This window comes from Heloderma suspectum, chromosome 4 (assembly GCF_057233095.1).
Source record: "Heloderma suspectum isolate Gila_16-S chromosome 4, 16-S_ref, whole genome shotgun sequence".
Classification (NCBI taxonomy): domain Eukaryota; kingdom Metazoa; phylum Chordata; class Lepidosauria; order Squamata; family Helodermatidae; genus Heloderma; species Heloderma suspectum.
The window spans coordinates 6136361-6164065 of record NC_139461.1 but is presented as its reverse complement, the minus strand read 5'-3'; the positions used below and the strand labels follow the sequence as shown (position 1 = coordinate 6164065).

Genomic DNA, 27705 nt, shown 5'->3' with positions numbered 1-27705 from the left:
GCTGACGTCACGTGGGAGCGGCGTGGTTGGCCGCGGCGGGCGTGACGCGCGGCCGCGTCGCGCGCCGAGTTAAAAGGCGAGCGCGCTGGGCGCGGGCGGCGGAGGCGCTCCGGCTGGGCAGAGCGGGGCGCGCCCTTGGACGCCGCCGAGCGATGCCCGCGCCCCGCTCCGCCGCCGGCTGAGCGGCCGGGCGGGCGCCCCGCCCCGTCGTCGCTCGCCCCGCCCGCCCCGGAGCCCGGCCGGCACATGCCATGGAGACCAGCCCGGGGAGCCCGGCGCGGCAGGTGAGCGCGCGCGCGGCTCTCCGGCAAGGGCGGGTGACTGCGCCGCGGCGGGAGCCCCGAGGCTGCCTCCGCGGGGCCGGAGCCGGCGCCGCGGCCCTCGGGGCCCCGAGCGAGGGACGCCGCCAGCTCGCGTCTGCCCGGGGCGCGCGCGCCGAACTCGCCGCCGAGGGCAGGTCCGCGGAGGCGCGCCACGTCTGGACCGAGCCGGGTGGCGCGCGACCCGGAGCGCGTCTTCGCCGCCCTGTCCCGGTCGGCCTCGGGGACTCGCTGGCTGGTGCCACTGGCTGGTGCCCAGGGCGAGGGGGGAGAGCACGAGGAGGAGCGCGTCTCGCGTGCGGGAGGCGACACCCGGCCGCCCAAAGCGCCGTCGCCTCTGGGGTGGCGGAGGGTCGCCGCGCCAGGCAGCGCTGCTCCGACCGAGCCCTGGCCGTGCACGCTGGCACGCAGCTCCCGTCCCGAGGGAGGGGGCAGCTCCGGGCCGCGGCCCTGCCTGCCTGGAGCCAACGGGCGCAGCGGAAGGCCCCCCTGAATCAGCCTTCCCAACCGGGCACCCTCCAGAAGTTTTGGACTTCAACTCCCATCACCCCCAGCCAGCGTGGCCCATGGGCAGGGATTGTGGGCGTTATGGTCCAAAGCATCAGAGCTTCGGTGTGAACCGTTCGGGCTCCTCGTATGACCGAGGTTCCGTCTAGCCCAGTATTGCCCACCCTGGCCGGCAGCCATGGCCCTCCAGAGTTTCAGGTACAGTTTGAACCTGAACCCATCCCATTGGACCTGATCCCTTGAACTGGAGATGCTGCCAGGGATCGACTCAGGGTCTCTCTGCGTGCAAAGCAGAGGCTCTACCCGACCTACAGGCACCCCCAAAAAGGGTACCGCCAGCTCACCCCCTGGGCAGGGTTTGTCTGAGATTCGTACCCGGGACCTCTTGTACCCTAACAAGAATCTTTCCCCATGAGGAGAGAGGAGGCGCGCTGCAGGTTCTCTTGCTCAGAGGACTGTGGGATACACCTCCCAGGTTGCATGCTGGTGCTTCACTGATCACCGTCCCAGGGGGCTGGTTGGGCAGCACCTGCCGTTGGAGCAGCTTGCAGGAAACAGATGAGCACCGTGCTCGCGTGTGCACAACCAAGGCTGATTTTTGCCCTGCAGGCACCGCTCAAGGTGCTGCCTTTAATCTATAAAGCCTAATGTAACTTGGGAACTCCGTCCTTTGATGAGCAGCTTCTCTTGAAGATGTTCCCGCGGCATCTTTAAGAGCACGTGAGAACACCGCCTGGCATCAGTGAGGGCACCCTTCTCCTGGAGGCTCAGCAGAGTTTGAGCCCAAGCAAGCTACTGAAGTTCTTGTTTTGTGCCTGGGCTTCGGGGTTATCTGTGAATTAATTACAGTATTTTATATGGACTAGAGAGGAGGGCTTGTTCTCATCTGTTGCCGGCATGTAAATAGTTGATCACTGTCACCTTTAGGGAGCAAAAACTGTTCCAGGTAAACAAGGGATAAACATTTTCGTAAACTGGAAGATAATTGGCTCTTTCATTGGTCACAACAAATGTCCAATGCAGAGATGTACGAATAGATCATACCCACACATTGTTGTCCAAATTGTTGTGGACTAGTAACTTCTGTGGGCCTACTTGCAAAGCTGTTCTGTTGATTTCACTGGGATTTTCTTGGTGTTTGAGTGCTGTTGCCTGTTCCCTGGCCCTTGGTTATGTGTGTACGTTAGAGATTGAACTTAATAAATAAAATGGAGGAGGAGATGGAATTAGGCCTATGCCTGAATTATTAGGGCCAGACAGATCAAACATCATGTACGCAAAGGCAAAGTTTTTCAAGGGGAGGGACATCCCTTTACCCTTACGTGCTTTGCTTTGTAGGCTTGAGAACCTTCTCCCCACCCCCGGGTCTCAGCTGGATGATCATAGAATAGAATCATAGAATAGTAGGGTTGGAAGAGGCCTTGAAGGCCATCGAGTCCAACCCCCGCTCCATGGGGGTTGGACTTGAATTCATAGGAGGGATGAATTCATGGGAGGGAGATCCCCATGTTCTCTTGTTTTTCTGTCTGGGAGAACAGCAGGTGTCCATCCTGGGAGGGGGTGAGCTGGGTCCAATACTCTGGTAACCTTCGCATGAGCTGATCCTTTAGGAGTCAGGTATGATACTCCTTCCAAAAAATTAAGTGTTTGTATTGCTCCCTCCTGATGTTAAATCCTTTATAAGCAAGTTCAATGAAGGGTTTATGAATCCAAATTTGCAAAATGCTGTTTGTGTAAACATGGCCTAATGTGGAATAGGATGACAATCTTGTGAATGGCCTCTAGCTGCATCCCCTGGTTTGCATAGGTTGCCATAGCTACTTACTGCAAAGACTGCCAGGATATGGAACAATAGTAGCAAACAGGGAGTGTCAGCCTTTCTCATGTATGCAACAAAGACTGGGGCTTCCTTGAGCTGTTGCAGAACCCCACACACACAACCACACACACCCTTGCCAAGGATGGTACCTTGGAGTGCAAAGCTGCTCCCTAGGGTCAGGGTGCGCTTCTTCCTGGCAGGATGTGCCCTTACGAGCTGTGTGGCAAGCAGTTATTCAACAGGTGCAGCTTCTCATAACTGTGGCTCTGTGCAATTTTGTTTATTTGTAAAGCTTCACCCATTTAATTTCTACCTGTCATGAAATCTTTAAAGGCATGCTAAAGTGACCCCCTCCCAACAGCCTCTGCTTCATTGCAAAGAATCCTGGGGAGCACAGCTACTTCATTGCACTGCCGCCCCTGCCCCCCACCAAGCAGCTGTTTGGATTGCTCGCACATGTGGCTTGGCCCCTAGACCGAACTCCCATTTAAGAAGTGAAACATTTCTGTGATACTGGATCTAACAGCCACATGGGGATAGTGTTTTCCCACAGGCAGGAACCAGAAAACCCAGAGCAGCTTCCCCAATTTGTTGCTCTCCAGATGTGTTGGGCTATAACTCACATCACCCCAGTGGCTATGCTGGCTGAGGATGATGGGAGTTGTGGTCCAAAGCATCTGGGGGGCACCAGGTTGGGCTGTTGGATGGTATGCTATAATATAAATGTAAAAATTGGCATGTTGGAGGAGAAGCATTTCCCCTTCTACTTTGGAATATTAACTACATTCACAAGTGGAGCCTTCCAGAGAATGAATTGCGTTCTTAAGCCTTCATTGTGAAACACCCTAAATCAGTCTGACAAGGGCCTGCCACCATGACAGCAAAATGAGGAAATTGTGCCCTAGGGGTCCCGCTCATTATGGCATCAGCGCAGCCCCCCCCCAATGTCTCCCAACCTTATGCAGCCAGTTCCCTGCTTCTCTGAAGGGGGTGGGGGAGCTCAGCCCATGTTTGAGTCATGAGTAAATCCACTGTTGGAGATGGGGCCCCTGTGTGCAACAAGGGAGGGGGGCACATCTCACAGACCCACCTACTCCTCTTCCTGTACACAAGAAAGAGAGAGAGAGATGGCATCTTGCGGGGCTGCTGCTGAGCTGGTTTTAAACTGGCTTGACAGCACAGTGGATGGGGAATAGCTTAGCCTCTGTGCTAGGAGGTGGGCAAGTTAAAATGCTGATACATTCATAGGCGCCGTCGCATTCAAGTGTCCAGCGATGCCCAGAGGCTTGGAGAGGGCAGGAGTCCCTGGGCACGTTGGCAATGCTGCTGTATGCACTCCCTCTTCTTTTCGCAGAGGTGAACATGCATCCCATGCAGCCCATCAGGATACAAAAGCTCTGCTGAAATGTTCTTGTGCAGCTCCCATTCATTTCCTTGGGCCTTGTGCAGGAGAAGTTCCTGGTGGATCATGCCATATGTGCATCATCAGCTGGTGGTGTAGTCTATATTTGCAGTGAATTGCAGAACATGGATACCAGCTGCTTTGCCTTGCCTTGCCACAGGATCTAACCATTTGGCTACTACACCAGGAGTGTGGTCAATCCCACACATGTTCATTCTGAATTAAATCCCATTGTGTTCAGTTCTGCTTAATTCCAAGTAAGTGTGTATAGGATTGCAGCCTGAATCTACTATGCCTGTTCTATTTGGGTTCTAGATTTGTATGATATTTACAAAATCTATATATTGTTCATGTACCTAAAGGCAATAATGAGTGTCTGTAACTAGTAGAGAATAGGGCTGTGTGAATCAGCACAGTGCACGTTCTCCTGTTTCTACCTCAAAACTCATTCCCCCTTGTGTCCATATTTGAGCGTGAGCGTTGTTCTTTCCTTTTCCGTTACAAACTTGTGTGTATTTTCATGCGCACCTTTCCAAACGCATGCATCAGTTTTTCTCCCACTGATCAAAGCATTTGTGTATTTTTGAAAAATATGCATTTTTAACCCAAATTTGTCGATTTTGGTCAAATCTACATTCAGTTCTGGGAGCTGAAGGCTGGGAAACTTCTGGGCAAAAATGAACTGAAACCAATTTCTCGTATATCCCTAGTAATGAAATGTAAATTGTTTTTAATGAAGTATGCCAGCTCTGATATCCCATAGAAGAGCTTTCTCATACTTCTTGATGTTCATGCCATCCTCTTATTAGGTTGTTTACTTTCTTCTAAGTTTGCTTGGCACACCACGTGCACTCATTCTTGGAGTGAGATAGTCCAACCACAGTTAATTACGCTCAGCTGACATCTAGGCTAGACTACTGTAATGTATTCTCCATGGGGCTGCCTCTGAAAAGCATCCAGAAACTACAACTAATGTAAAAATATCCTTGCTGGCTTTATTGTGCAGTTTTATTGTTTTTTATTGTTACTGCTTTTTATTGATTGGTGTAAGACAGCTTGAGGGCATTTGCACTGAAAGGTAGACTATATAAATCAAATCAGGCAGCACTCCTTTGCACACTTAACTGGGAATAAGCCCCATTGAACACAGTAGGTCTGAGTTGACATGCACAGAATTATGCTGTAAATGACGTATTTCTAAAATATGCTCAAAACTTCGGTTTTGGTAATTCTCCAGGGGAATGGAGTTCCTGTTCTTATCTACAGTATTAGGGCTATCCACCATGCTGTTATAGTATTGAAGGCTGAGGAGAACACTTGTGTACTGTAACACAAACAGGGTCCAGTGACAAGCCAGCAGGTAAAGCGTTTTTTTGTGGGGGTGGCAGGGTTCTGTTCTTAAGGAGTTGCTAAAAATGTGCATCTGTGTGTGCGTATAGGATGGAAGTGGGGACCCTGGGGGTCTCTCTGTTGCTGGGACACATGCAGACTGTGGAAAGTGAGGAATGCCACACATTCTGGCACTTCTTTATTGAGCCTCTCTGTTTAGCATCTGCTTGGGGTTGCCTTTCAGCCAGGACTGACCAAGCCCTCTGGAAAGACCCAGCATCTTGCTGGAAAGGGGAGAGACCAACCACAGGACTTGCCATGGCCACCAGTGTACAGCGTTTATCACCGAGCTGGATCTGTTGCACGACAGCATGTTAAGGGACACCAACGAAGCAGCGGAGTGTGCTCTGAGAGGTGCACCCACAATCTTGTTCATTGTCCAGGAGGATATTGAGGGAATGCCTCTTTCAAGCCACACAGCGCAGCCCCTCGGGACAGCCAAATAGCTTGGGCTCAGCCTGTCTGTAGGTCAAGGCAAGAAGGCAGGCAGAAGGAGGCTACAGGTTAATGGGGAGGAGGGAAGCGTGAGGCAGCTGGAAGGGCTCCTGGAGTCTGCTCTGTGGTTTGGTTGAAGAACTGGGATCAAGCAGGGAACTATGGCAGCGCGAAAATGTTCGTGAACCTTGGCTTGCCCCCACCTTGCCTGTTCAGCGCCACAAACACCAGATACAGCAGTGCCCTAAATCTTGCTTTCCCCTGCACGGTCATGTTGCTGAGCCCACTTCGGGTCAACGTGTGCCCAGTTTGCCTGTCCTACACATCTGTGTAATTTGTCCATGACTTGGCCATACATCTCTTCCTTCACACTGCAAGTTGGTATGTACACAATTACAGTTCATTCTCTCTCGCGCTCTCTTTCTCACACACACACACACACACACACACACACCACAATCCAAAGCAGAATTAAGTGTCGATCTCAACAGGCTTAAGTGCACTATGGTCTGTATTGGCTGATTTGTTTGAACCCTGCCACCTCTGTCCCAGTTGTCAAACTGTAGGCGCTAGCTGTGATTACTTGCAAGTCCAAGAAATGTATTTTGTGTATGCTCAGAGGCACTCTCTTGATTACTTCTTCCTTCCCCTTCCTCTGTTGTCTCTCCTGCGTCGGGTTGTACAGATTTAATTTATATACCACCCAGGTGCCACAACGCTCCAAGTAGGGGAGAGAGAGAGAGGCTACCGTCCTTTGCATGCTTACCGGGGAGACAGCCTCATTGAACGCAGTGGCCATACATCTGAGCAAACATGTATAGGTTTGTGCTGTAAAGCCTAACGACTAAAACAGTATAACAACAATAAAATCAGATAACATAAAATTCGCAATGGAGTAATAAAAAAGCAAGGGCTGTAGTGCAGTGGGAGAGTACATGCTTTGCATGCACAAGGCCCCAAGTTTGATCCCCAGCAGCATCTCTAGGTAGAGCTAGGAAAGGATCCTGCCTGGAGAGCCGCTTCCAGTCAGTGTAGACTATCAAGCTAAATGAACCAATGGTCTGGTGCTGTATAGGGCCGCTTCCTATGTTCCTAAATAAAATGAGAGCAGCAGTATTTAAATAAATACTTTAGGAATTAACTTTAGATAAAAACCCGGGTAAATAAAAAGTTTTGACAACTCCCCTGCCCCCCAGAAACTGCAGGGAGGGACTGCAGCTGGTCTCCTTATTCCAGAGATTTGGTCCCGTAGCCACCAATGGTGTTTACACATGGTGTTCATGTTCACACCCTGGGCCCCTCTGCCTGAGACGGACACCGGGGCCCTGTTGCGCCGCAGCCCTGCGTAATCGGCCAGGTGTGTGGGCAGGCCTGTTGTTTCTTGGTGGCGGTCAAGTGGACTCCTTAGCTAGCCAGCTTTCAAATCCTTTGCCCATAAGCTGCTTTAGAATTAGTTGCAGCTCTCTAAATGCACTAGGAAACTCAACAGAGAGAAGCCTAATTGTACCATCATACATCCATGGCAGTCCTTCTCTGGGAAAATGGAACAACTCTCCAAGGCCTTTGGTTTGCTTTGGAAAGAGTCCATCACCCCAAACGACAAACAGAATGCTGCCAAAATGCAGGCGATCTGCCGCCGCCATGGATGTTCATCCTGGCAGATCTGTCCCTCTTCCCTACCCTGCACCTTGACGGACTCCCTACCCACAATCCCCTCTGCCATTACCTGTGCCAGCCTATTGATGCTCCCACGTGATCCCACTGCACTACATCAGACCTCAAGGTCAAGTTTGTTTTTTTTCTTTCTTGAGCTTTATGATGGAACGTCATCCTTGATCCACTGTAATCTCAAAGAAGGGTATTTTATAATCCCTCATTATTAAGAGGCTGATAATGTTAGATTTAATCCCCTTCCTATCCTTGGAGCATCAGAGTGGATTACAATATTTTAAAAAACACATTATATGTTCATCTCATTTATAAGCACTTTCTGCACGCCGTTTGCCCCTCACCACAGCTTCCTGAGGTAAATCACTTTTGTTCCCGCTGTAAAGCTGGAGAAGCTGAGGTGCAGAGAGGGAGAGACTTACTTGCCCAAGGCCACTGTAGGAGATTCATAGCAAGTAGGGATTTGAACTCTATCTGGGGGCGGGGGGAGATGTTAGAATAAAATAGGAACTTACTGTGAGGAGCAGTCTTTTTTGCCACTTTAAAATGGCTGCCAGGCCTTTTTAAATGTAATGTTTTCCAGTGTCTTTACCACAATTATGGGGATGCCTTCAGGAGCACCCTTCAGGCTCAGGTGTTTTAATTCCTCCTCCCCTCTACAAATCCCCCCCTCCTTTGCCTTTTCAGTGCTAATTATTCCTTCACTAAGCTGAATGCTGTAGCTTTAAGCCAGAGTTTGAAATCAGCTTTTAACTGGTTTCAGGCTCTGGCTGAACGCTAACCACTAGTTAGCTTTACATTTGATGCATACTTAACTCTAACCATAGTTAACACTGAAGGGAAGGGAGGGGGGAATTCAGGCAGGAGAGAGGAAGGGGAGGCGTGTGTGAGCCTGAGGGGCACCTAATCCCTCTCTTAGGTTGAGCCATTTCCACATCAAGTGCCCATATGCATGAACTGCAAAGGTTCTGGGGCATATTTCAGGGCACACGCTTGGTTCACATGGACCACTTGTCTCAACGTTGCTCTGCATGAACTGAAAGGGTGACCTAGAACACACCCAATGCTCCCCCCATGCAGGGCAGAGAAAGGTCCGTAGTAGTGGATCAGCCTTCAAGGAACATGTCCGCCAATCTTCCCATTGGGGGCCTTCTAGTAAATTTCTGAGGGACTCCAGACTCCCCTGGAACACAGTTTGAAAAGAGCAGCGTTAAGAGAACAAGATGCATTTTGGGTGATGGAAACGACCAAGCCATTTCTATGGAGTCAGGCAGCACACCTAGAATTCTGGCCAGAATGTCACATTCTGCATTTCCCTACATTTCTGAACACACGGCGTCACGTTCACATTTACAAGGCATGTGCTTTTACATTTCCACCATTACTTGGAAGCTTCCCAGCTCACGTGTTGGCTCTTGCTGCGATAGCCTTTGAGCCACGTGCAGAGTGCCCCCCAAGGGAGAGTGGTCCTTTCTGTGATGAGCTTATCGCTACGTGAATGCACAGCCAGTAGGTCCCATCTTGGGACTGCTGTTGGGGAGATCCCCGGCCTTGGATTCCTCTGTTCCAAATTGTCAATGCTTATTGCCTGGTTAGCTTTGGAAGGCAAGGGTGCTGCCACGGCCGTGGCCAACATGCCAACAGTGCCTCTGAGCCATGGGAGGCTGGGTCCAGTACAAGGGACCTGGAGCTGATCTGAAGAAGGCGGCTGGCACTGAAGCAAACTTTGCAGCTGGCTAAGGCAGAGGAGCACTCCTGAAAAGAGCGGCTGTGCTTGATCCGCAGGCCATCCCAACTGCTGGCACAGGTATGTAAGCTGCCCCCGACTCTCCTGCCCGAATCCTTAACTGCTGCATCTTGGGAGCCAACGCCTCAGCCTAGCAGCACTGAAGATTGGGCCGTAAACCACTTTGTTCTCAAAACCGCTAAAGCATTTCATCTATGCTTCGACATTCCATCCTCCAGAGATAACAGGTACTGAGGCTTGGCAGTGAAGCACCACTTGGCAGTAAGGTCGTTCTATTCTAAACTCAGAGGAAGATAATAACAGACTGTCTGTCTTGCCTGCCTGTCTCCCTGTCTCCCTCTCTCTCTCTCTCTCTCTCTCTCTCGGACACAACGGTTGTAAGGAAAAGAACATGGTTTTCAAGTGACATTGTGAGCAATGGCTTTGCTTGATTACAGTGTGGTAGATCCACAGGGGTTTGGGGGTCAGATAAAATTGCATTGAGGCCTGGATCTAGCCTGTTGTGGATGCCCCGGCCTTCGACATCCTTGAAGTGGGGCAGGGAATATTGGTGCCGATGACAGCTTCCCTCCAAGAGGGAAGAGCAGCTTAAGGGATGAGGGGTGCTTTTCACTGGGACTGAGGTACAGGGGGAAAGGGGTAACCCCCCACCCCTTCACTATATGCTGTGGTCCTGCTCTGGATCTGGCTGGTGGCACTGCTATATAATTTTTTTTATGGTACATGAAATTAATTCACACATTTCTCATGTTGTCTAATCTGCCCATGAGCATGATTTGTTAAGTCCTCTGGCACTCAGTAGTGGTGAAGCAAAGACAGGGAAGAAAATCCTCCATCTCACAAATTTCAAACGTCACAATCCTAATGAGTTTCGAATTTCAAGCTGTAATCTGGTGTTGGTTTTCACAGCATCCCATAATTTATTAATTGGCATTTTTGTTGCTGCTATAAAAATGGAAATTTTCCCACCCCCCTCCTCACAAAAAGTTTTGGGGGCTAGTTTGTTCTGCTATGGGTGTAGACACAATGGGTTCGATCCAGCAAAAGTTAGTTGCAAATACAAGAGCCACTTCCAGTGTTTTTGATGGGATGTAGACCATAAATACATAATTAGCTTTTCCTGGATTGCGCTCAGGGTTTTCAGTTTTAATTAAATGCAGAGCTCCTTTGTTGGCATGAAAAGCAGAGAAGTGTTGCCAAAGGATCTGAGAAGTGTGAAACTTCGAATGAATATATGGCAGGAAGCAGAAGATGAGAAGAGGCCAGCTGGATCAAACCGTCCAGGAGGTTCAGTCCACCTCCAGCAGTGGCCAGCCAGATATGCTTAGGAAGCTCCCAAGCAATGCATAGAGGCAGCAGCTGTCTCCCCTGTAACTGATGTTCTGCTTCTGAACATGGATGTTTCATTTTCGCCATCTTGGCCTAATGCCCATCAGTAGTCCTCCACCTCCATAAATCTGTCTAATTCCTGTTTGTCGCCATCTAAACTAGTGGCCATCACCTCCATTTGGGATAATAGTAGCTGTGTTTGCATGGCACTTTAAGCCATGAATTATAGCTTAATAAACCAGAATGTGAAGGGAGAGGAAAAGCAGGGCCTGTTTGCCTCGTTTCTCCCCTCTTTGCATGGGCAGGTAAACTAATGAGGAAAGGAAATCTTCCCATAAAGGCTGAACCTGGGATACTGGTTTGTTGCTCCCAAACAAGCCAGGATCATAAGCCAGCAACTGCTTCATTGCTGGCTTATGATCCTGGCTTGTTTGGGAGCCACAAACCAGGATATCGGACTCAGATCCCGCGGGAAGCTCTCCCTTTCCTGGTTCGCTTACTGACACATGCAAAGGGAAGGAAGAAATGGGGGCGAATGAGCTGCTCATTCACATTCTGGTTTATTAAGCTGTGATTCATGGCTTACAGTGTCGTGCAAATGCAGTCAGTGAATTCTGTAAATTCATTCCTTGTGGGAGGAAGTGCTTCCTTTTCTTCTGGACTGGGCCACTGCTGATCAGCTTCATTGGATGATCCCAAGTTGTTGTATGAGAGAGGGAGGAAAAAAACCCTATGAGAGCAGGAGAAAACCTGTGAGAGAGGGAGAGAAAAAAGCCCTGCCTCTATCCTCTTTCTCTACGTCATGCATCATTTTATACACCTGTTGTTGCCTTTTCTGAAAAAAGTCTTTAGTCTTTCCTCATAGGAAAGGTCTTCCGACCCCTTGGCCATTTTAGTTCTCCTTTCTAGCCCCCCAGGTTTATATATAAGGGAATGACAATATTTGCCAGTTTATTTTCAATCTCTTTCCTTATCATCCCTAACATGGAGTTTGCCTTTTTCACCACTGCTGCCAGGAGCAAAGATCACCCCAGATAACATGGCTGGGGTTTACGTCTGTGGTTCAATACTCTACATTCTTTGCTCAGACACATAAATGTGCCACTTTGCTGTCAACTGGTTCCATTCTAGAATTGAGCAGGACTTCTCCATGTCACTTTTTGATGGCATACCAGGCACAATCCATGAAGAATAACTGTCTTGCAGCCTGCATAATTAGGGCAGTGGAACTCAAAAATACCTCTTGGAATGCCTGCAGGTCAAGTACTTGAAAATGGCTTGGGAGGGCATCACACCACTAAAGCGCTGGTGCCTACATTGATTCATTTTTAATTTTTTTTAAGAGGCCTGGGCTTCTGACATGCATTGCCAGACCTGTGACTAGGAAAGCAACATTGAGGGTGACCCATGCAGTTTTGTGAAGCCTGGTTTGCTGAATGGTGTGGGAAAGGCACTCTGCAGGTGCTCAGAGGTGCACTCTTGATTTCCTAGAGCTGAGCTGTGGATACTGGAAAGAAGCCAGGGACTTTGGGTTCCAGGCAAAGCAGCACTTCTGCTGCTTCACAGTGTGGATCTGCTGTGGATCTATAGATCAGCCTTCCCTAGCCTGGTTCCCCTCAGATGTGTTGGACTACAACTCCCAGCAGCCCCCAGGCAGCTCTGCAGGGAGTCTTAGTCCAGCACATCTGGAGGGCATCAGGTTGCGGAAGGCTGATCTATAGAGGAGCATATTTGCCACTTCAACCCTTTCCCTGGCATGGCCTGGCATCCTGGGGAGGTCTTGATGAAGCTTTCTTGCAGGGCAATGACTGATAAATTCAGCAGAAAATGAGTGCCATTCCAGGGCTCCTCTAATTCATCTGCTGGGTGGCTGAGCTACTTCCTTGAGCGAGCAGATGGATGCCAGCAGCTCCCCCCTTCGCCCCGGTCTCCTGTGATGGTGGCCGCAGGCTCCTGATGAAAGTTTAATAAGGCCTCGCTTGCTTGTTATTTATTATGCATTAAAGAGACTGGGAGGCGATTAACCGAGCAAGAGATTGAGTGCCGGAATGCTGCGGGAGGAACCCTTTGGGCCAGTGATACAAGCAACAGTTCCTCAGCTGGACAAGTGCCTGGGTGGTAAAGAGGAGATGGTGGCTGCGAGGCCCGACGGTGGCATGCTCCCTCCAGGGCAGCGGCAGCAGCAAGCCTCTCCATCCCAGTTGTTGGGGGAAGTCAGCGAGAGGGGGCTGTTGCCCTCAGGTCCTGCTTGTGGGCTTCCCAGAGGCATTTGGTTGGCCGCTGTGGGAGACCGAACGCGCAGCTAGAGGGGCCTTTCATCTGATCCAGCAGGGCTCCTCGTATGTTCTTCTGAGTTGGACAGGACATCCCAGATGGGAGACAGATGTTCTGTTGGTCAGTAGACCGTCTGACCCAAGTTTGAACATAGGAACCTTGGGAGTCGCCTTATAGAGAGTCGGAACATTGGTCTCCCCAGCCCAGTCTTGTCCGCACTGGCTGGCAGTGGCTTTTCAGGGTTTCAGGCAGGGTTTTTCCAGCCCTACCTGGAGATTGAACCTGGGACCTTGTGCATGCAAAGCAGGGGCTCTGCCACTGAGCGACCGACAGTTCTTGCTTTTTTATTCTTCCACTGCTAATTTTACTCCTCCTAGACAGGTGCTGCTCCAGGATGCCCAGGTAGTAGAGGTGGCGGGGGGTGCTTTTGCCCAGTTTTGGCTGGTGCATCGGCTGTGCTTTTTCCTGGAGAAGAAAGCTCTAGCCATGGTGACACATGCCTTTCTCACTTCCCCATTAGACTACTGGAATGCAGTCTATACGGGGCTGCCCTTCGAGAGTGTTTGGAAACTATAGCTGGTGCAAAAAGTGCCAACCAGACTGTTGTCTGCCGTGCCTTTGTATGGACCGTATTATGCCAGTCTTACAACGGTTGCGTTGGCTGGAAATCTGTCTCCAGGCTCAGTTCAAGGTGCTTGTTCTTACCTAGAAATCTCTGAATGGCTTGGGGCCAGGATACTTCTGTGAGCCTGCCTGCACTTTATGTCAGTCATCTGAGGCCCTGCTCCATGTTCCCCCATGAAATGAGGTTAGGCTGGTGGGAAAGTGGAACAGGGCCTGTTCTGTGGTGGTGTACCACCTCTGGAACCCTCTTGCCCAAGGGATTAGATGGCTCATTCACTAGAGGAGGGGAGAGAAGCATTTTTATAAACCAAGGGCAAGGCTGTTGTAGGCATAATAAGCAGGGGCTGTGCAGCTGAACAAAAATAAAATGAAACTCCACACAAGATACAGCGCTGGCTCCAGGTTTTGTAAGCCCCTGTCAGGAAGGAATCTGAGCATGTGGAGATAGTTAGCAGCTCAGACAGAATGGGAACAGCCAGAACCGGGGAAGGCTCCCTCCCTAGTGAGCTCAGGTATGGCAAGGCCTTCTTCTCAAGAGCTCGGCACACAGACGGCTCGACCTGAGGGCCCCCCTTTCCTCCTCCACGAGAACCCAGGGCTCGAGGGAGGAGGCGAGTGAGGGCCGTGACTTGAGGGATGCTGGGGTCCAGAGTGGAGCGGGAGGAGTTAGAGGCGGAGCTCAGACACTCCCCCAGGTTGGAGGGAGCCGCTGTAAGGGAGGGGCATCCCCTGAGCTGGTCTGGCCGGGAAATTCTTGTTCAAACTGCCGGCAACTTCTCTGACTTCCACTTCAGCTCCCCTATTGATGGCTCCTCTGTTGATGTTCTTAATTGTGTGGAGTAGCTGTTTCCTTCGTAGCCTGAGAGTTTCCTGGAATTTGCATTTGTAAAGGACCTGGTCCTCGACTAATAAAGGACTAATAAAGGAGTGAGCCTGAAGCCTGGCATCTTGGAGCGTGTTGATTGAAGGGGGAGGATGAAGGAACGGGACAGGCCCTTGGGCAAGACACCTCGATGGGCGGCTCCAACTGCCTTCTGCCTGCCATTTTCACCAGCTCCTGCTGGTGCTTTGCTTTCTCGTCATTGCTGCCACTTGACCATCAGAGAGCCAGCGGGCAGTGGCATCGGAAGAGGGGGAGCAACTCCAGGGGCTCTTGTCAGTGGGTTTCGCTGGGGTGTGGACCTTGGTGGGTGCCTGAGCAGGCCTACCCTCGACGTCGCGCCTGACAAGGCAGCTTGGATTCTGTGTGAATTGCCCACGCCACACGCGCACAGATCTCTGTATACATGTATCTCTTGTGGTGTCAGCAACAAGAGATTTCTGATGACGATGGCAGTTCTTGCCATGAGAAGGGCATTAAGGCTGAACAAACAGGTGCTTCCTGAAGTAAGTGCATGGCTGAGGTGAGATTGGAACTGGAGACTCCCGCGCCCTAAAGCCGCCTAAATACCTGGCGCCCCCAAGAAGGGTTGGACTTACAACCCCCGTCATCCCTAGCCACCATGGCCATTGAGGTGGGGCTCTGGTTCAACACATCTGGAGGCCGCCAGTTTGGGGAAGGCTGCTGGAAAGGCTGGCTCCAACAAAAATGTCATGGTGTCTGTCTTCACTTGACAGCCGGCCGCTGAGCTAGGGAGTGGCCATAGCTGTGTGATGGAGCCAGTGGAGGCTGGTGTCTCTGATGTCAGTGGGGCGGTGAATCTGCTCCAGGTTTCAGTCAGAACTCCAAAGGAGGATTCCCTGCCCCACTGACATCGGAGACACCAGCCTCCACTGGATGGAGCACATGTTTTGCGTGCGTAGGATCGCTGCAGGTCTGAATGGACGAAGCCAGGCTAGCTGGACCAAGGGCGTGACCCGGCAGAAGGCCGCTCCATATGCTCATGTGTGTTTGAACTGCCTCCCTTGAAAAGTCTTGCACTTGAGGTGATGTCACGAAGTGTCTGTCTGTAATGTTGGATCTGTGGTGTGGCGGCCCATTCACACGTGTAGATACTGCAGTCCTCAGATGTGTGCACCAGCCCTTTGCCGCTTCACTGCACTGCACTGCACTCATCCTGCTAGTGTTGTTATCCTGGCAACGTGCCGTGAATAAACCATTCCAAAATAATTTTCTCCTTGTATGCGTCCTCACAGCAGAGCCGCTGCATTGGCCTCTATATCAACAAGACATGGGGTCCTGTGGCAGCTTTGAGACTGGCTATTTTATTGTGGCCAGAGCTGCCATACATAGGCAAAAACCTGTCCCACAAGATGCATGAAATGGATCACAAAAGCAGCTGGCACAGATGAGCTGAGGAAAAACAAGGTCGACAAAATGAGACCTAAAGATAACTGGAATGCCGTGAATGCATCGCTGGAGGGTGGAACAGTAATACAATAGTACACCATCAAAACATAATATGCATTTGCTGGAGCATCAGCACATGAATACCAAACATTTGCTATAACACCAAAGGAGGGATAATTGCTTTTGTAGCAGGAGATTGCATGAGTGCAAAGCTGCATGGCTGTAGTTTGGGGTGGCAAGACAGAGAGAGGTGGCCGTAGAAGGACAGGGACCTTGAGATTGATGGAGAAATTAACAGGGAACCCCAGCAAAAGATTTGGGCAGGACTGGCCCAACTATACAAGCAATCCATCCACTCTCTTTGGGCAGCAGTATATTTCATGGTGCCAGTGAAGCAGTGCACAATAGTACAGATGCACCCCCAAATCCCCTAGGAACATCACCAAGGCTGCTGGAGCAAGATTCTCGCACTTGCATCCCCCTGACTCTTGATCTATCCCAGCATTTTCTGCAACCTTGCAAGGAATCCTGGGGTGCACCTCTTGGGTGGTGCAGCCAGTTAGGGCAGCAAAATGTCTCATAGGTGGGCCTTGGATTTGGGGGGAAATGGGAGAGATTTCTTTAAGAAATTGCAGGCCTTGGAAGCATCCAGCTTGAATAAGCTGGTAAATCTTACTGTTATTGTAGTTTCCCATCAGTCGGGAAATCCTAGTTCCCCAGGTAACAATCTCTGCATCCCTCCAGCTCTCCCAAATGTATTATTCTTACAGCAATGATACTTCACCCCTCCATCCTCCCCCGTGCTTATCTCCAACTGCAATGTCACCTGACCAACTCTCTTTCTCTGGAATCAGAGCAGGGGTGGCTTTAAGACCATCACCCCACACAGTGTATGGACTGCCCCACCTTAATCTCTCATCAGGATGCCTCTACCATTATAGAGCTTTGCCTTGATTGCTGGTGACACTGGCCAAAGCCTCTAATGGGTTTAGGAACTACCAAGCTGTCCCTCCCCTGTTCAGGGGCAGTAGGGAAGGCAAGACAGTCCCGTGCTGGGTGTACAAAGTGAGTGTGTTATGCCTTGCAAGTTTCACCCCAGCCCTACAAGCATTTTCCCCAGGAGACAATGATCCCACAGGTGCCTGTATTTTTAGATGCTTGTTACCATAGATTCAGCACCTCGGTAACAGCCGGTGGCTGAATCCAGAGGCTCCCATGGGCCCTTATCCTAGGGAGAACTGGTTTAGTGCCTGAGGGATACAGCAGCTCACGCTGGGGAGGAGACAGTAGAGAGGTCCGTCTCCAAAGTGGCCAAGGACAGGGTATGTGTGTGTATGTGCCCATCTGTGCCTACACACACCTGTGGTGTTGACATTGTGGTCACCAGACTCCTAGACCAGCTGTCAGAGCAACCACAAAGAACTCTAGAAATCAAAGCAGCCACATGTCCAACAGTACATGCCCCCCTCAATTCTCCAGCACCCTGCAAAACAAGCAGTGTCTCTACGACAGATGGGCCCAGCCCGTGACAAGCGATCACACAACCTCCATTTGAAGATATTCCTTGCAAAAGAAGGCATTTGCTTACCGGGGTATTGCATTGAAGCTTTTTAAAGAAAAGCTTTTTCTCCCCGCCCCTCCTCTTTCGCTTTGTCACGCACACCTGTTATTTGTATCTCATGGAGCACAGTTATATGGATATAACCTTGGTGGGGGGCAGTTCTGACTGGGGAAAATGGCATGGGGAAAAGGGTCAGTTCCCCCTCTACAACACCACGGTCCTAATCCAAAACAAACACAGGACATCTTATCCATGGGTCTCCTGTGTCCCACTTAGTTTGCCCCTTATAGTATGAAGCCCATGCAGCCCAATCAAGCCTATGCATGTTTACTCAGAAGTAAGACCTACTGTGTTTAGGGCTTTCTTCAAAGTAAGCATGGGCAGGACTGCAGTCTTTGTGTTTTAAGAATGCTGAATCCTTTTAAAGAACTTTAGAAGTACTTTTAAGAACTTGACAGCCAGTGTAGTGTACTGGGACTTGGGAGATCCGGGTTCTCGTCCCCACTTGGCCGTGAAGCTCACTGGGTGACTTTGAGCCATGCGCTAGCTCTCAGCCTAACTTACCTCACAGTGTTGTGGTGAGGGTAAAATAGAGAAGAGGAAGAGGACTATATAAGGTGGGATATAAATGTAGTAATACATTGAAAATAAATGAAAATAATAAATGATAATCAGTGGTGATGGTCAGCAGTTTATTGATATCCTACTTTTCCAAATGCTGATCTTGCAAGGTCTGAATATGAAATACATGAAATGGCCAACACCTAGCAAGCAATAAGATGCACCATATCTTAATCCAGGCTCTTACTGATTTCTGGAATTCCTTCAACAGAGCAGGTGGGCCCAGGATGGTGGAGGCCCAGGCCTGCTGCTGCTGGTAAAGGCCTCAAACCAGATCTCCTTTGGTTCCCTTGGGGGGGGGGGGGGACGACTTTGGGGACCCAGGCTGCACTCCTACAACTGTGTCACCAGACGTGGTGGCATAAAAGTTGATAGTGCAGCAAACCACTACGGAGGCGTAAAATCGGCAGATTTAGCTTGTTTGCAAACTAAATGTATCTGTTTTGGCCTTCAATAGTGGCTTGCTGCCAAAATTCAGCAGCAAGCCGCCCATTTTTTTTGCTGCCACCGCCACAACTTTTGGTGGCCCAGCAGAGGGGAGGGGGTGCACACAGCTTGTGGGCCGCATGTTGCCCGCCTCTGCCTTAGCACACGAGCAAGGCCGTTTTCTCCAGCCCACAATGGTGAAGGGCCTTGCTGGCTGTGGTGAGGGCCTGGGCCCATGCGTTTGGTTCCCTCAGCTTAGTGATGAAGTTTGCTGGTTCGAAACTGGCATATGCCCTCCTAACCGCCCAGGCGTGTGCAGGTGTAATGGCCCCAGGAGTATAACCAAGTCACCTGTAGTTTTAGGGGCCTAGAGATCCATAATGCTTGGCTTAGGTTCATTATAAGTGCAATTCCCTCACTAGTGGGCCTCTGAGCATGTGAGATGAGTCAAAGGTTGATAGCGCAGCCTCAGCACATTCCATGCTAACAAAGGCTAGTATCTTATCAGGGCCTAGGATGTGCCTGAGAAGTGAGGCTATGTTTATGCCGAGTTACAGGTGTCTCTGCTGGGAAAGTTCTGATTGTTTTCCTTCTGAACAAGCACTATTAGCCTATGCTGGAAAAGTTGCAGATGAACGCTAATTATCGCTTGCTGCTGTCATGCTGCCTCACTGCTGACATGTATGGTATAAGGCCCATTTTACCCCATGGCTCTGGGTTCAGAGAAGCTGTCTGATCCAACCATTGGGTACGCCTGTGTGCTGTAAGTACTCAATAAAGGCTCCTTGTAAGCAAACCTGGGTCTGGCTTATCATTATCTCAGCACCTCCAAACCTTAGCAGCCCATGGCTGGGGCATACAGCAGGTTTTCCAAGTGTGGCTGTGGAATCATGGCAAATCTGGCACTTAGGAATTCGCCTGAGAATAAATGAAGGCCCCTTAATTTGGAGTAAACATGCATAGGATCAGGCAGCATGAGATCCAGTGGATGGAGTGAGTTGAGTGTTGGATTGGGACCTGAATTCAACTGCCCCACTGGGTGATCTTGGCCCAGTCACACACACTCTCAGGGTAGCCTACCTTGTAGGGTTGTTGTGATAATAAAAGGGGGGGAACCATGTACGCTACCCTGAGCTCCTTGAAGGAATGGTGGGATAAAAAATTCATTAATAACACTAGAAAGGGGGGGGGATTTTTTTTTTAGCTCAGGGAATTTTGTGACCCCATCTCTCCTCTACCTAGATCTGTGGTTTGTTAAGCACCTACCCTAACTTCTGGGTTTTATTTCTCTCTCTCTCTCTCTCTCTCTCATTAGCAGCTGGTCTAGGATGGCCCTGGCAGAGGCCCCACTTGGCTCCCTCTTGCTGCTGGGGCTGCTGGCACTCCAGGCCCACACGTGTCCTGCCACCTGCCGCTGCTACAGCATGACTGTGGAGTGTGGCTCTTTGGGCCTCAAGGAGATCCCAGTCAGGATCCACCCTTCCACCCAGGTAAGGCTTACTTCCCTGTACAGGGGGTGAGGAGAGGGGCAAAGGGAAATTGCCTACGTGACATGGGCCTCCAGAAGTAGGGAACCAAATTGCAAATCTTTTTCCTTGGTGCTTCTTTTGCCTTCTTCCATTCAGTGCAAGTGCTTTCTTGAGGTGTATTCATGGAAAGTGTTGCAATTTATTTTCAGTAGGCTACAAATGAGGTGTGTGTATGCTTAATTTACCTGGCATGGATGTGCTTTAAACCACAGCAACCAACCCAGACCCTTTTGGGGCTGCAGTGCTAGAAAAAAAAGATATTAACCCAATAAAATGAGACGTTTGTAAAAGTGTGGGTTTGTGTGTGGGTGTGCACATGCATAGTGACACAATGTCTTTGGGCTCCCAACGCAACCTGCACACGTGAAAGAGATTATACTCTCCCAACCTTGTTGCCTAGAGCCAGGCTGATCGCTGTCTCTTCTCATGACTCTCTGTGCCCCGCTCTTTCCTTCCTTGCTGCCCCTGCAGACAGTTTTCCTGCAGGACAACAGCATCACACAGATCCGCCAGCAAGACCTGGCCTCTCTTTCGGGCCTGCAGTACCTCTACATGCAGAACAACACCATCTCGGCCCTGGAGCCGGGTGCCTTCCGCAACCAGAACCGGCTGCTGGAACTGGCGCTCAACGGCAACCGCATCCACCTCATCAACAGCAGCATCTTCAAGGGCTTGGAGCACCTGCGTGTCCTCTACCTGGCTGGCAACCAGATCACCCGGCTCCCTGACTTCACTTTCTGTGGCCTGGAGGTGAGGCCAGCAGGGGGCGGGACCAAAAGCAGCTCATCAGTGCCTTCCCAGGCTGGGGAATGGAGGCTGAGAGCACGGCTGTGATTTAGACAGGGTTTGAACCCAGCCACAGGGGCTAAATGTAAATAAATGGGCAGCTTGGAGGAGCCGACTCTGAGCTTATTCCGGATCCCACCACAACCTCCTTTTTTTATTCATAATGTATATGTCAGAAGGCAATATAAACAAAACACAAAGTAAAATAACATGTGAGTTGATGCAGCAACCTGAAAAGAGCAAAAGAAAGAAACCAAAGTCTTGTTCCGAGTACTCACGGTTAATATAAGGGGCATTCAATACAGAATGAAAGTAAGAGGTCTGTGGCTCAAGTGCTGATTGCTGCCATGCAGAATACCATTGACATGCTGTTAATGTAGCTAAATGGCAGAGCTCCCAGAATTCCTGTGCCACTGCGTCTCCTTAGGTTTTGATCTGGGTTAGCAGTGTTTTGCATACAGCAATCTCACACCAGTTAACCTATACAAAAGGGTTGCCTGTATATTTAGAAATAACACCTTTTTAACATCATTAAGATGGCACACTGGTGAGTTCTGGCATTAATTGGCTTCCGAAGAGCTCCACCTCATCCCTGCCCTGCCAGCTGTTTTTTCCCGTTCTCTAGGTCACAGAAGTGAAATTAGTCTCTTGGTTTGGCACATTCAGCTCTCTGCCTCCTTGCGCTGCCCCATGTCCCTGCTGAATTGTTCATTTATCTGCAACAACCTCCCCCACCCACCCAAATACTCCTTCTTTTTTCCTCTTCCTTAGGCCGTCTCCCTGTTTGCCTTCACAACTTTTCTGAAGGTTCTCCCCACAAAACCTTTCCTGTACCCCTCACAGGCTGGGCTTCCCTGCACCTCCACTGCTGCTCAGTTCTCTTTTGCCTCCCAGGCTGGCCTGTGCAACCGAGGAGGCAGGGCTGAATTGTGCAGACAGATGTTTATGCTCATCTTTAAGGTGCTACTGGTTTCTGCAACGCACACAGCTACCCCTGTGGAAGTATGCATGCGCTCGCGCGCTCTCTCGCTCTCTCGCTCTCTCTCTCTCACACACACACACACACACACACACACACTGTCTGTCTATCTATCCATCCTGGCCAAGAACAACCCATTTGTATTGGACTGTGCAAGTGAGCCAAACTAATGAGGTGAAGACAGCAGTAAAATCATGATGAAGGAGCTGAAATGGTACAAGGTCTCTTTCTAATGGATTTGTGGCTTGATTCTCCCTTTGCAGAGGCTGCAGGAACTCCACTTACAGGAGAACAGCATAGAGACTCTGGAGGACCAGGCCCTGGCTGGACTGTCCTCACTGGCGCTGCTTGACCTCAGCAAGAACAACCTCCACACCATCAGCCGGGTGGCCCTGCGGCCCCTCATCAGTCTGCAGGTGCTGCGGCTGACAGGTAGAGATGGGCAAACTCCCCCGCGTCCTCCTCACGAGCCGCTCGCCAGACTCCCACCACTTGCCCGATGCTGGTGGGTGTGCGGGGTGAGCCGCCAGATGATCCATGGGCACCCAGCAAGAGCTCGCAGTTTCCCGCTTTTCTGCAAGCTGCCATTTTGCACAAAATCACGGGTAAGCTATTTACCGAAATCACGGTGTTGTGCAAAATGGCGGCTGTACATAGTGTGATTTGTGCACAGTTACAAGTGTAAATGTTCTAGTTAGACCATTTACGCCTGCAATTTTACGCAAATTACTGTTTAAAGCCACCATTTTGTGCAACATCGCAATATTTCCGTACATAGATGTCCCACCATTTTGCGCATAATGGTGGCTTGCAGAAAAGTGGGAAACCGCAAGCTTGGCCAATTTGGCGCACACCTAGTTGGGCAAGCTCGGGGATCCATGAGCTTGCATCCAGGGGGCAGAGCTGGTGAAAACTCACCAAGCTCCACCCCAAAACCAGATTCCTCTGACTTCCCTACTGACAGGTGAGGGAATAGCATTGGCAGCTCCTTAGCACCACCTGCAGGCCAGGAGCGCACATCTCAGCTTAGTGATGTTCAAAGAGGCCTCTAGCACCCGGCCTAACAGGCTCCCAGGCGGAAAAGTTGGGTTCAGGAAGAGAGAGAGAAGACAGTCAGGCTGGGAGGAGATGAGAGCAAGAAGAAAAGAGGCAAGCGTGGGGCAGGCACACCTGGGAGATTGGACGCAACAAAATGGGAAAGAATGTTCCACCAGGTCCAGTCGGCTAGTGGCTGGTGTGTGTGTCTGTCCGTCTAGCCCTCTGGTGAGAATGTGGGTGATGGAAATGAGATCTTGGGTGCTGGGGTATGGAATGGAGACTGATGGGTGAGCGGTGGAGCTAACGGGACGAGGCTGACTTGTGGAAACGGGGTGGGCTGATGCCATCCTAACTGACTGGGCCACTCTCTCCCTCTGGTCAGAGAACCCCTGGCGCTGTGACTGCTCCCTCCACTGGCTGAGTACCTGGATCAAAGAGGAAGGGCAGAGGCTCTTGAGTCCCCTGGGCAGGAAGATTGTGTGTGCGGAGCCGCCCCGCCTGGCCTACCAAAGCCTGGCGGATGTCTCCGGCAACAGCTTGGTCTGCATCCCACCCGTGGTGCACGTGGAGCCGCTGGAGATGACGGCGCGGCCGGGGGACGACTTGCGCGTCTCCTGCCAGGCCTCCGGCTACCCACAGCCCCTGGTGACGTGGCGTAAGCTGGCGCGCTGGCGAGCAGTGGGGTCCAAGGCTGGCAGTGCCCGCCTGCCAGGGGGAGCCTTTGCGCTGAGCGAGCGCAGCGTGGGGGAGCGCCTCGAGCAGTCGGACACAGGCAGCGGGATGCTCTTCCTCAGCAACGTGACGGTGGCCCACGCTGGCAAATACGAGTGCGAGGCCTCCAACCCCGGTGGCTCAGCCCGGGTGCTGTTCCACCTCATGGTCAACCTCTCGCAGCAGCAGCAGCAGCAGCCCGCCCGGGGTTACCCAGCCTCGGTGGACATCGGCCAGGAGCCCCTCTACGACATGGAGAGCATGGACTTCAATGCCCTCAGCATGGCCACTCAGACTGCCATTGCTGTGGCCATCTCCCTCTTGGCCTTGGTGGCCCTCCTCCTGGTGATCATGATCTACCGGAAGCACCGCAAGCGGAAAAAGGCCAAGAAGGAGGAGAACATCCTGTACGTCAACGACTACTCAGACGGGCCCACGACCTTTGCCCAACTGGAGGAGTACCGCGATGAGAGGGGCCACGAGATGTTTGTCATTGATCGCAACAAGCCCCTCTTTGCCACCTACAAGGACCCCCAAGGCCTGGCGGGGGTCTTCCCTGAACAACTGCAAGACCAGGCCACCCAGACCCTGGAAGGGGAAGAGGAGTGCCCACCGGACGCCAGTGAGCTCTTTGCCAATCAGGGACTGATGTTCCAGCCTCAGATTGCTTATGAAATCCACTGCTGAATGATTAGGGGAGAACCACGGGCGAGCGCAACGGGAAGCTTTAGTGTGGGCGTGCCCCCTCATGGGGAGCAGCTGTAGCCTCCTAGACCTTTCACCTCTGTCCCGGCCTGTCCGATAGGTCTGCTTTCCCTCTGATTTAAGGTGATCGGAGACGAATCCAAGATGCTTTGGTGACCGTGAGTCCCCACGGGACAAGGGAGGGTTTATTTCTAAGCCTCTCCCTGACAACGCAGAGAGGAATCTCACCCCAGGTGGCTGCTACTGGAGCATATTCTGCCCTTTCAGCCCCTTGTTTCCATGCCTTGGGGTAAGCACACTCCCTTTGGAGCTTTTCAAACGCCCTCCACAGAGACAGGGGAGCGATCGCAAGGCCCCCCACTAAAGCTGAACTCTGGTGGCAGCAGGCATTGTGGGATGCCAAGCTGATGGCCACTGCTGGACAACAACAAGCTCTGCCCTGAATTCATCCTAAGAATCAGCTGTTTGCCTTCCACCATGCTCTGTGGTTGAAGTGTAGGAACTTGCTACTCAGTGAACACAAAGGGAACCACTCCCTAAGCAGGCAGAAAAGAAGCAGCTGGAGTTGGAAAAGGAGGCTGGAAAAGTCATACGCTGTGCAAACTTGACCAACCCATTTCTCCCTTCCCTGACCTTCAAGGGACACTGTGGAGACGTCCGCGTTCTTACCGAAGATGAGAATGCCTTCTTGATGAGGGAGAAATGGGAATTTTGTTTTTCCGTTTATCTGTTTGGGAGTTTTAAAGGATAAAAATAATGTCACAGTCACAAGGAACTGAACAGCACTGCTGCATTTGTAGGCCCCAAAAGAAGAACCGCCCCACCCGCCCAGGCCACCTCTTCTGGTGCTGCACGATATGGTTTCCATGGGAGTCTGAAAGCCACTGTCAGTGGGGAGGCACCAGGGCAGGAAAAGGCAGTGTTGTTCAAGCAAAGGAGCCAATAAAATGTAGCTGGTAGCAGGGGCTTCCAAGAGTCTGTCTTTTTTTATTGTGGAAACAGATAAATTGACAGTGGGAAGCAGTGGGGCAGGAATCTGTCATCCCGTGTTTCATTTTCTGGAGAGGATACCCACTACAGTCCTGTGTCAAATGATTCCTGTTGCTAGGGAAAGTGCCCCAGTCTTAGTGGGGTGTGCATTCTGTAGCCTGCATAGTTGGAGGCTGAAGGACTCACAGCAGTTGCAAGGGGGAGTTGGCTGCAGGCCCTGCAAACCTAATGGCTGGAGGAGGCTGCACCACCCAAAGCTGACGAGGCCGCAGAGCAATACAGAAGCAGGCTTGGCGGTTTAAGTCTGTAGCGTGAAGCAAAAGGGCAATATGGGCGGTGGGTTGTGTGTGTGCCCAGGATATGTATTCATTATTTATTCACTGGCAATGTTTCTTAGCCTAACTTTCCATATCTAGTCTCAAGATGGTTCACATAAGAAACGAAAATAGAATTAATTCAACAACATTAAAATCCGGTGGGAAAACAACCCACAACGGTCCACTGGTTCAACCAGCCTCCCAGGAAGATAACAAAACCGATTTAACAAAATGCCCGTGAAAACATACTTAGTTGGCATTTGGATGAAAGAAGAAAAAGTCCCAATTGAATTTCTCTGGCGGGGAGGGGGCACATTCCAAAGACAGCACCACCACTAAGGAGACCAGATCTTCAGTACCCTCCAGCCTGATCCCTGAATGCAGTCAGTGGTGGTGAGGGGGGCAGAAGCTGGCCTCAAAGGAACAGGTGGGCTCATACTGAAGGAGCCACCCGTTCCGGTACCCTGTTCCCAAATCATTTAGGGCTTTAAGCTTAAAGCCAGCATTTTGAATTGCGTCCAGAAACGTACTGGCAATTGTGATGGTTCTTCTAATACCAGTAAAATATGACGCTGTAGCAGACTCCTACAAGCAACCTCACGGCAATGTCCTTGACCAGCTGACGTTTCTGAACATTTTTCCAAGGCAGCCTCGTGCATTACCCATCACAGAGGCCTGATCCCCAGTGTTATAAGAGCATGGCCCACTGTGGCAAGATCAAAACTGGCCTAAGAACCAATGCTGGTGCAAGGCACCTGGGTGTCCATCATCAGGATCTGATCTAAAAGCACCATGCGACTGCAAATCTGTTCATTAGAGGGAGTGCAGCCCTATCCAGATCGGACACCTTTTCCATCAATAAAATCCCCGTCAGAAATACCTTTGTCTTGTCTGGAGTGAGCTTCAGCTTGCTAGTCCTCATCCAACCCGTTACTGACTGGAGACACCAGTTTAGCATGTCCCCTGCTTCACCTGTCACCATACTGATGACTCCCAGGGGATCTCTTTCCAGCTGTTTCATGTAGACGTTGAATGGTATCTTCAGTGGCCATGCTGGCTGGGAATGATGGGAGGTGCAGTCACCAAGACTTGATCACGTGAGTGCCATGGAATCCAGCAGCACTACTTTCTGAAACCTGCTGTGTCAGGAAGGAGCTAAGAGCTCTGGTGCCCCCAACTCCCAACCCAGATAGTTCAGAAGTATACCATGATGGTTTGCATCAAAGCCTCCCCAAGAACTCCAGGATTGTTGCCAAGGCAAAATGATTGGTCATGAGCAAAGGACTCTCATGCTCCCCACAGAGATGGCATTGCAGAGGAAAGCTGTAGCAGAAAATAAACATGATCCCTTTGCTTTTAAATCACTTTCTCTTGTCCTGAAATAACCAGAGCGGGGATGGATGGAGGCCATCTGTTTGGGCTTTAGATAATAAGAGATGAAAGGGAGGTTCACCCAAGGGCTACTGATCATGATCCATCCATCTTTTGTGTGTACACCACGACATGCATTTGCAAAAAATACACTCACTGCTACATAGATTCATTTGTACAGCTATATATTGGGCAGAGTTTCATTCCCCCTCTCTCTCTACATACACACAGCATTATGATGCTGTCTCAGAAGGCACTGCAAACCAGGCCTTGCAGTATGTGGTCTCCTTGCTGACTATACTTCTGCATAGAATCATAAAGCTGGAAAGGGAGAAAGGGCCAACAACTACCATTTACCTGGCCTTGCTGCCCCCACGCAATCCAGGCCCAAGAGAGCTGAGAGCAGTCATGCTGCCTGCAGACACCACCTTGGGGAGGGAGGCTTTAATGGCCCGTTTATTGAAGAGATGCCCGCTACCATTTAGAAAGGCCAGTTTCTGATTGCATTTCAAGCCTGAAGGGTCAGTCTAGTACAGGGGTGTTCAACCTCAGGCTCCCGGACCAAATCTGGCCTGCTGGGGCTCCCAATCTGGGCCCCTGGGGTGCCCCACGTGGCCACACCCCCGCCTTCTGGCCCCTTTCTCCCGACCACCAATTATTTGGTAGTTTCTTGGGTTTTCTATGTTTCCCCCCATGCTAAAAGGTTGAAATGCCTCCTCTGAGGCTCAGTTACTGGCAGGGAGAGCTTTAAGTTAGAATGTGCTGTATTTTGACCTTTGGCCCACCCACTGGAAAGTCCCGCATCCCCCCTTGGAGAGCTGCTCCGAAATGGAATTTGGCCCTCAGGCTGAAAGATGTTAGACCCGC

General features: G+C 50.9%; 1 protein-coding gene across 2 annotated transcripts; it reads left to right on the top strand.

Annotated features, from left to right (window-relative positions):
- LRRC24 (leucine rich repeat containing 24) lies at positions 1-26825 on the top strand. Of its 2 annotated transcripts, none has more exons than XM_084847934.1 (5): positions 1-284; positions 19728-19902; positions 20413-20691; positions 21970-22138; positions 23127-26825. In XM_084847934.1, exons 1-5 carry the CDS (start codon positions 247-249, stop codon positions 24140-24142), a joined length of 1677 nt encoding a protein of 558 aa, XP_084704060.1. In that variant the 5' UTR covers positions 1-246; the 3' UTR covers positions 24143-26825. The 2 variants fall into 2 exon arrangements, with proteins under 2 accessions (XP_084704060.1, XP_084704062.1); XM_084847936.1 differs by having other exon boundaries at positions 33-284; positions 19731-19902; positions 23127-25127.
- Positions 26826-27705: the final 880 nt, after the last annotated feature.

What these genes read in the sequence shown, in the direction of transcription:
- LRRC24 (XM_084847934.1), top strand. Translation starts at nt 247, where the DNA reads ATGCCATGGAGACCAGCCCGGGGAGCCCGGCGCGGCAG. An exon ending in GGATCCACCCTTCCACCCAG is followed by an intron (nt 19,903 to 20,412) that starts GTAAGGCTTACT and finishes CTGCCCCTGCAG; the next exon opens with ACAGTTTTCCTGCAGGACAA. An exon ending in TCACTTTCTGTGGCCTGGAG is followed by an intron (nt 20,692 to 21,969) that starts GTGAGGCCAGCA and finishes CTCCCTTTGCAG; the next exon opens with AGGCTGCAGGAACTCCACTT.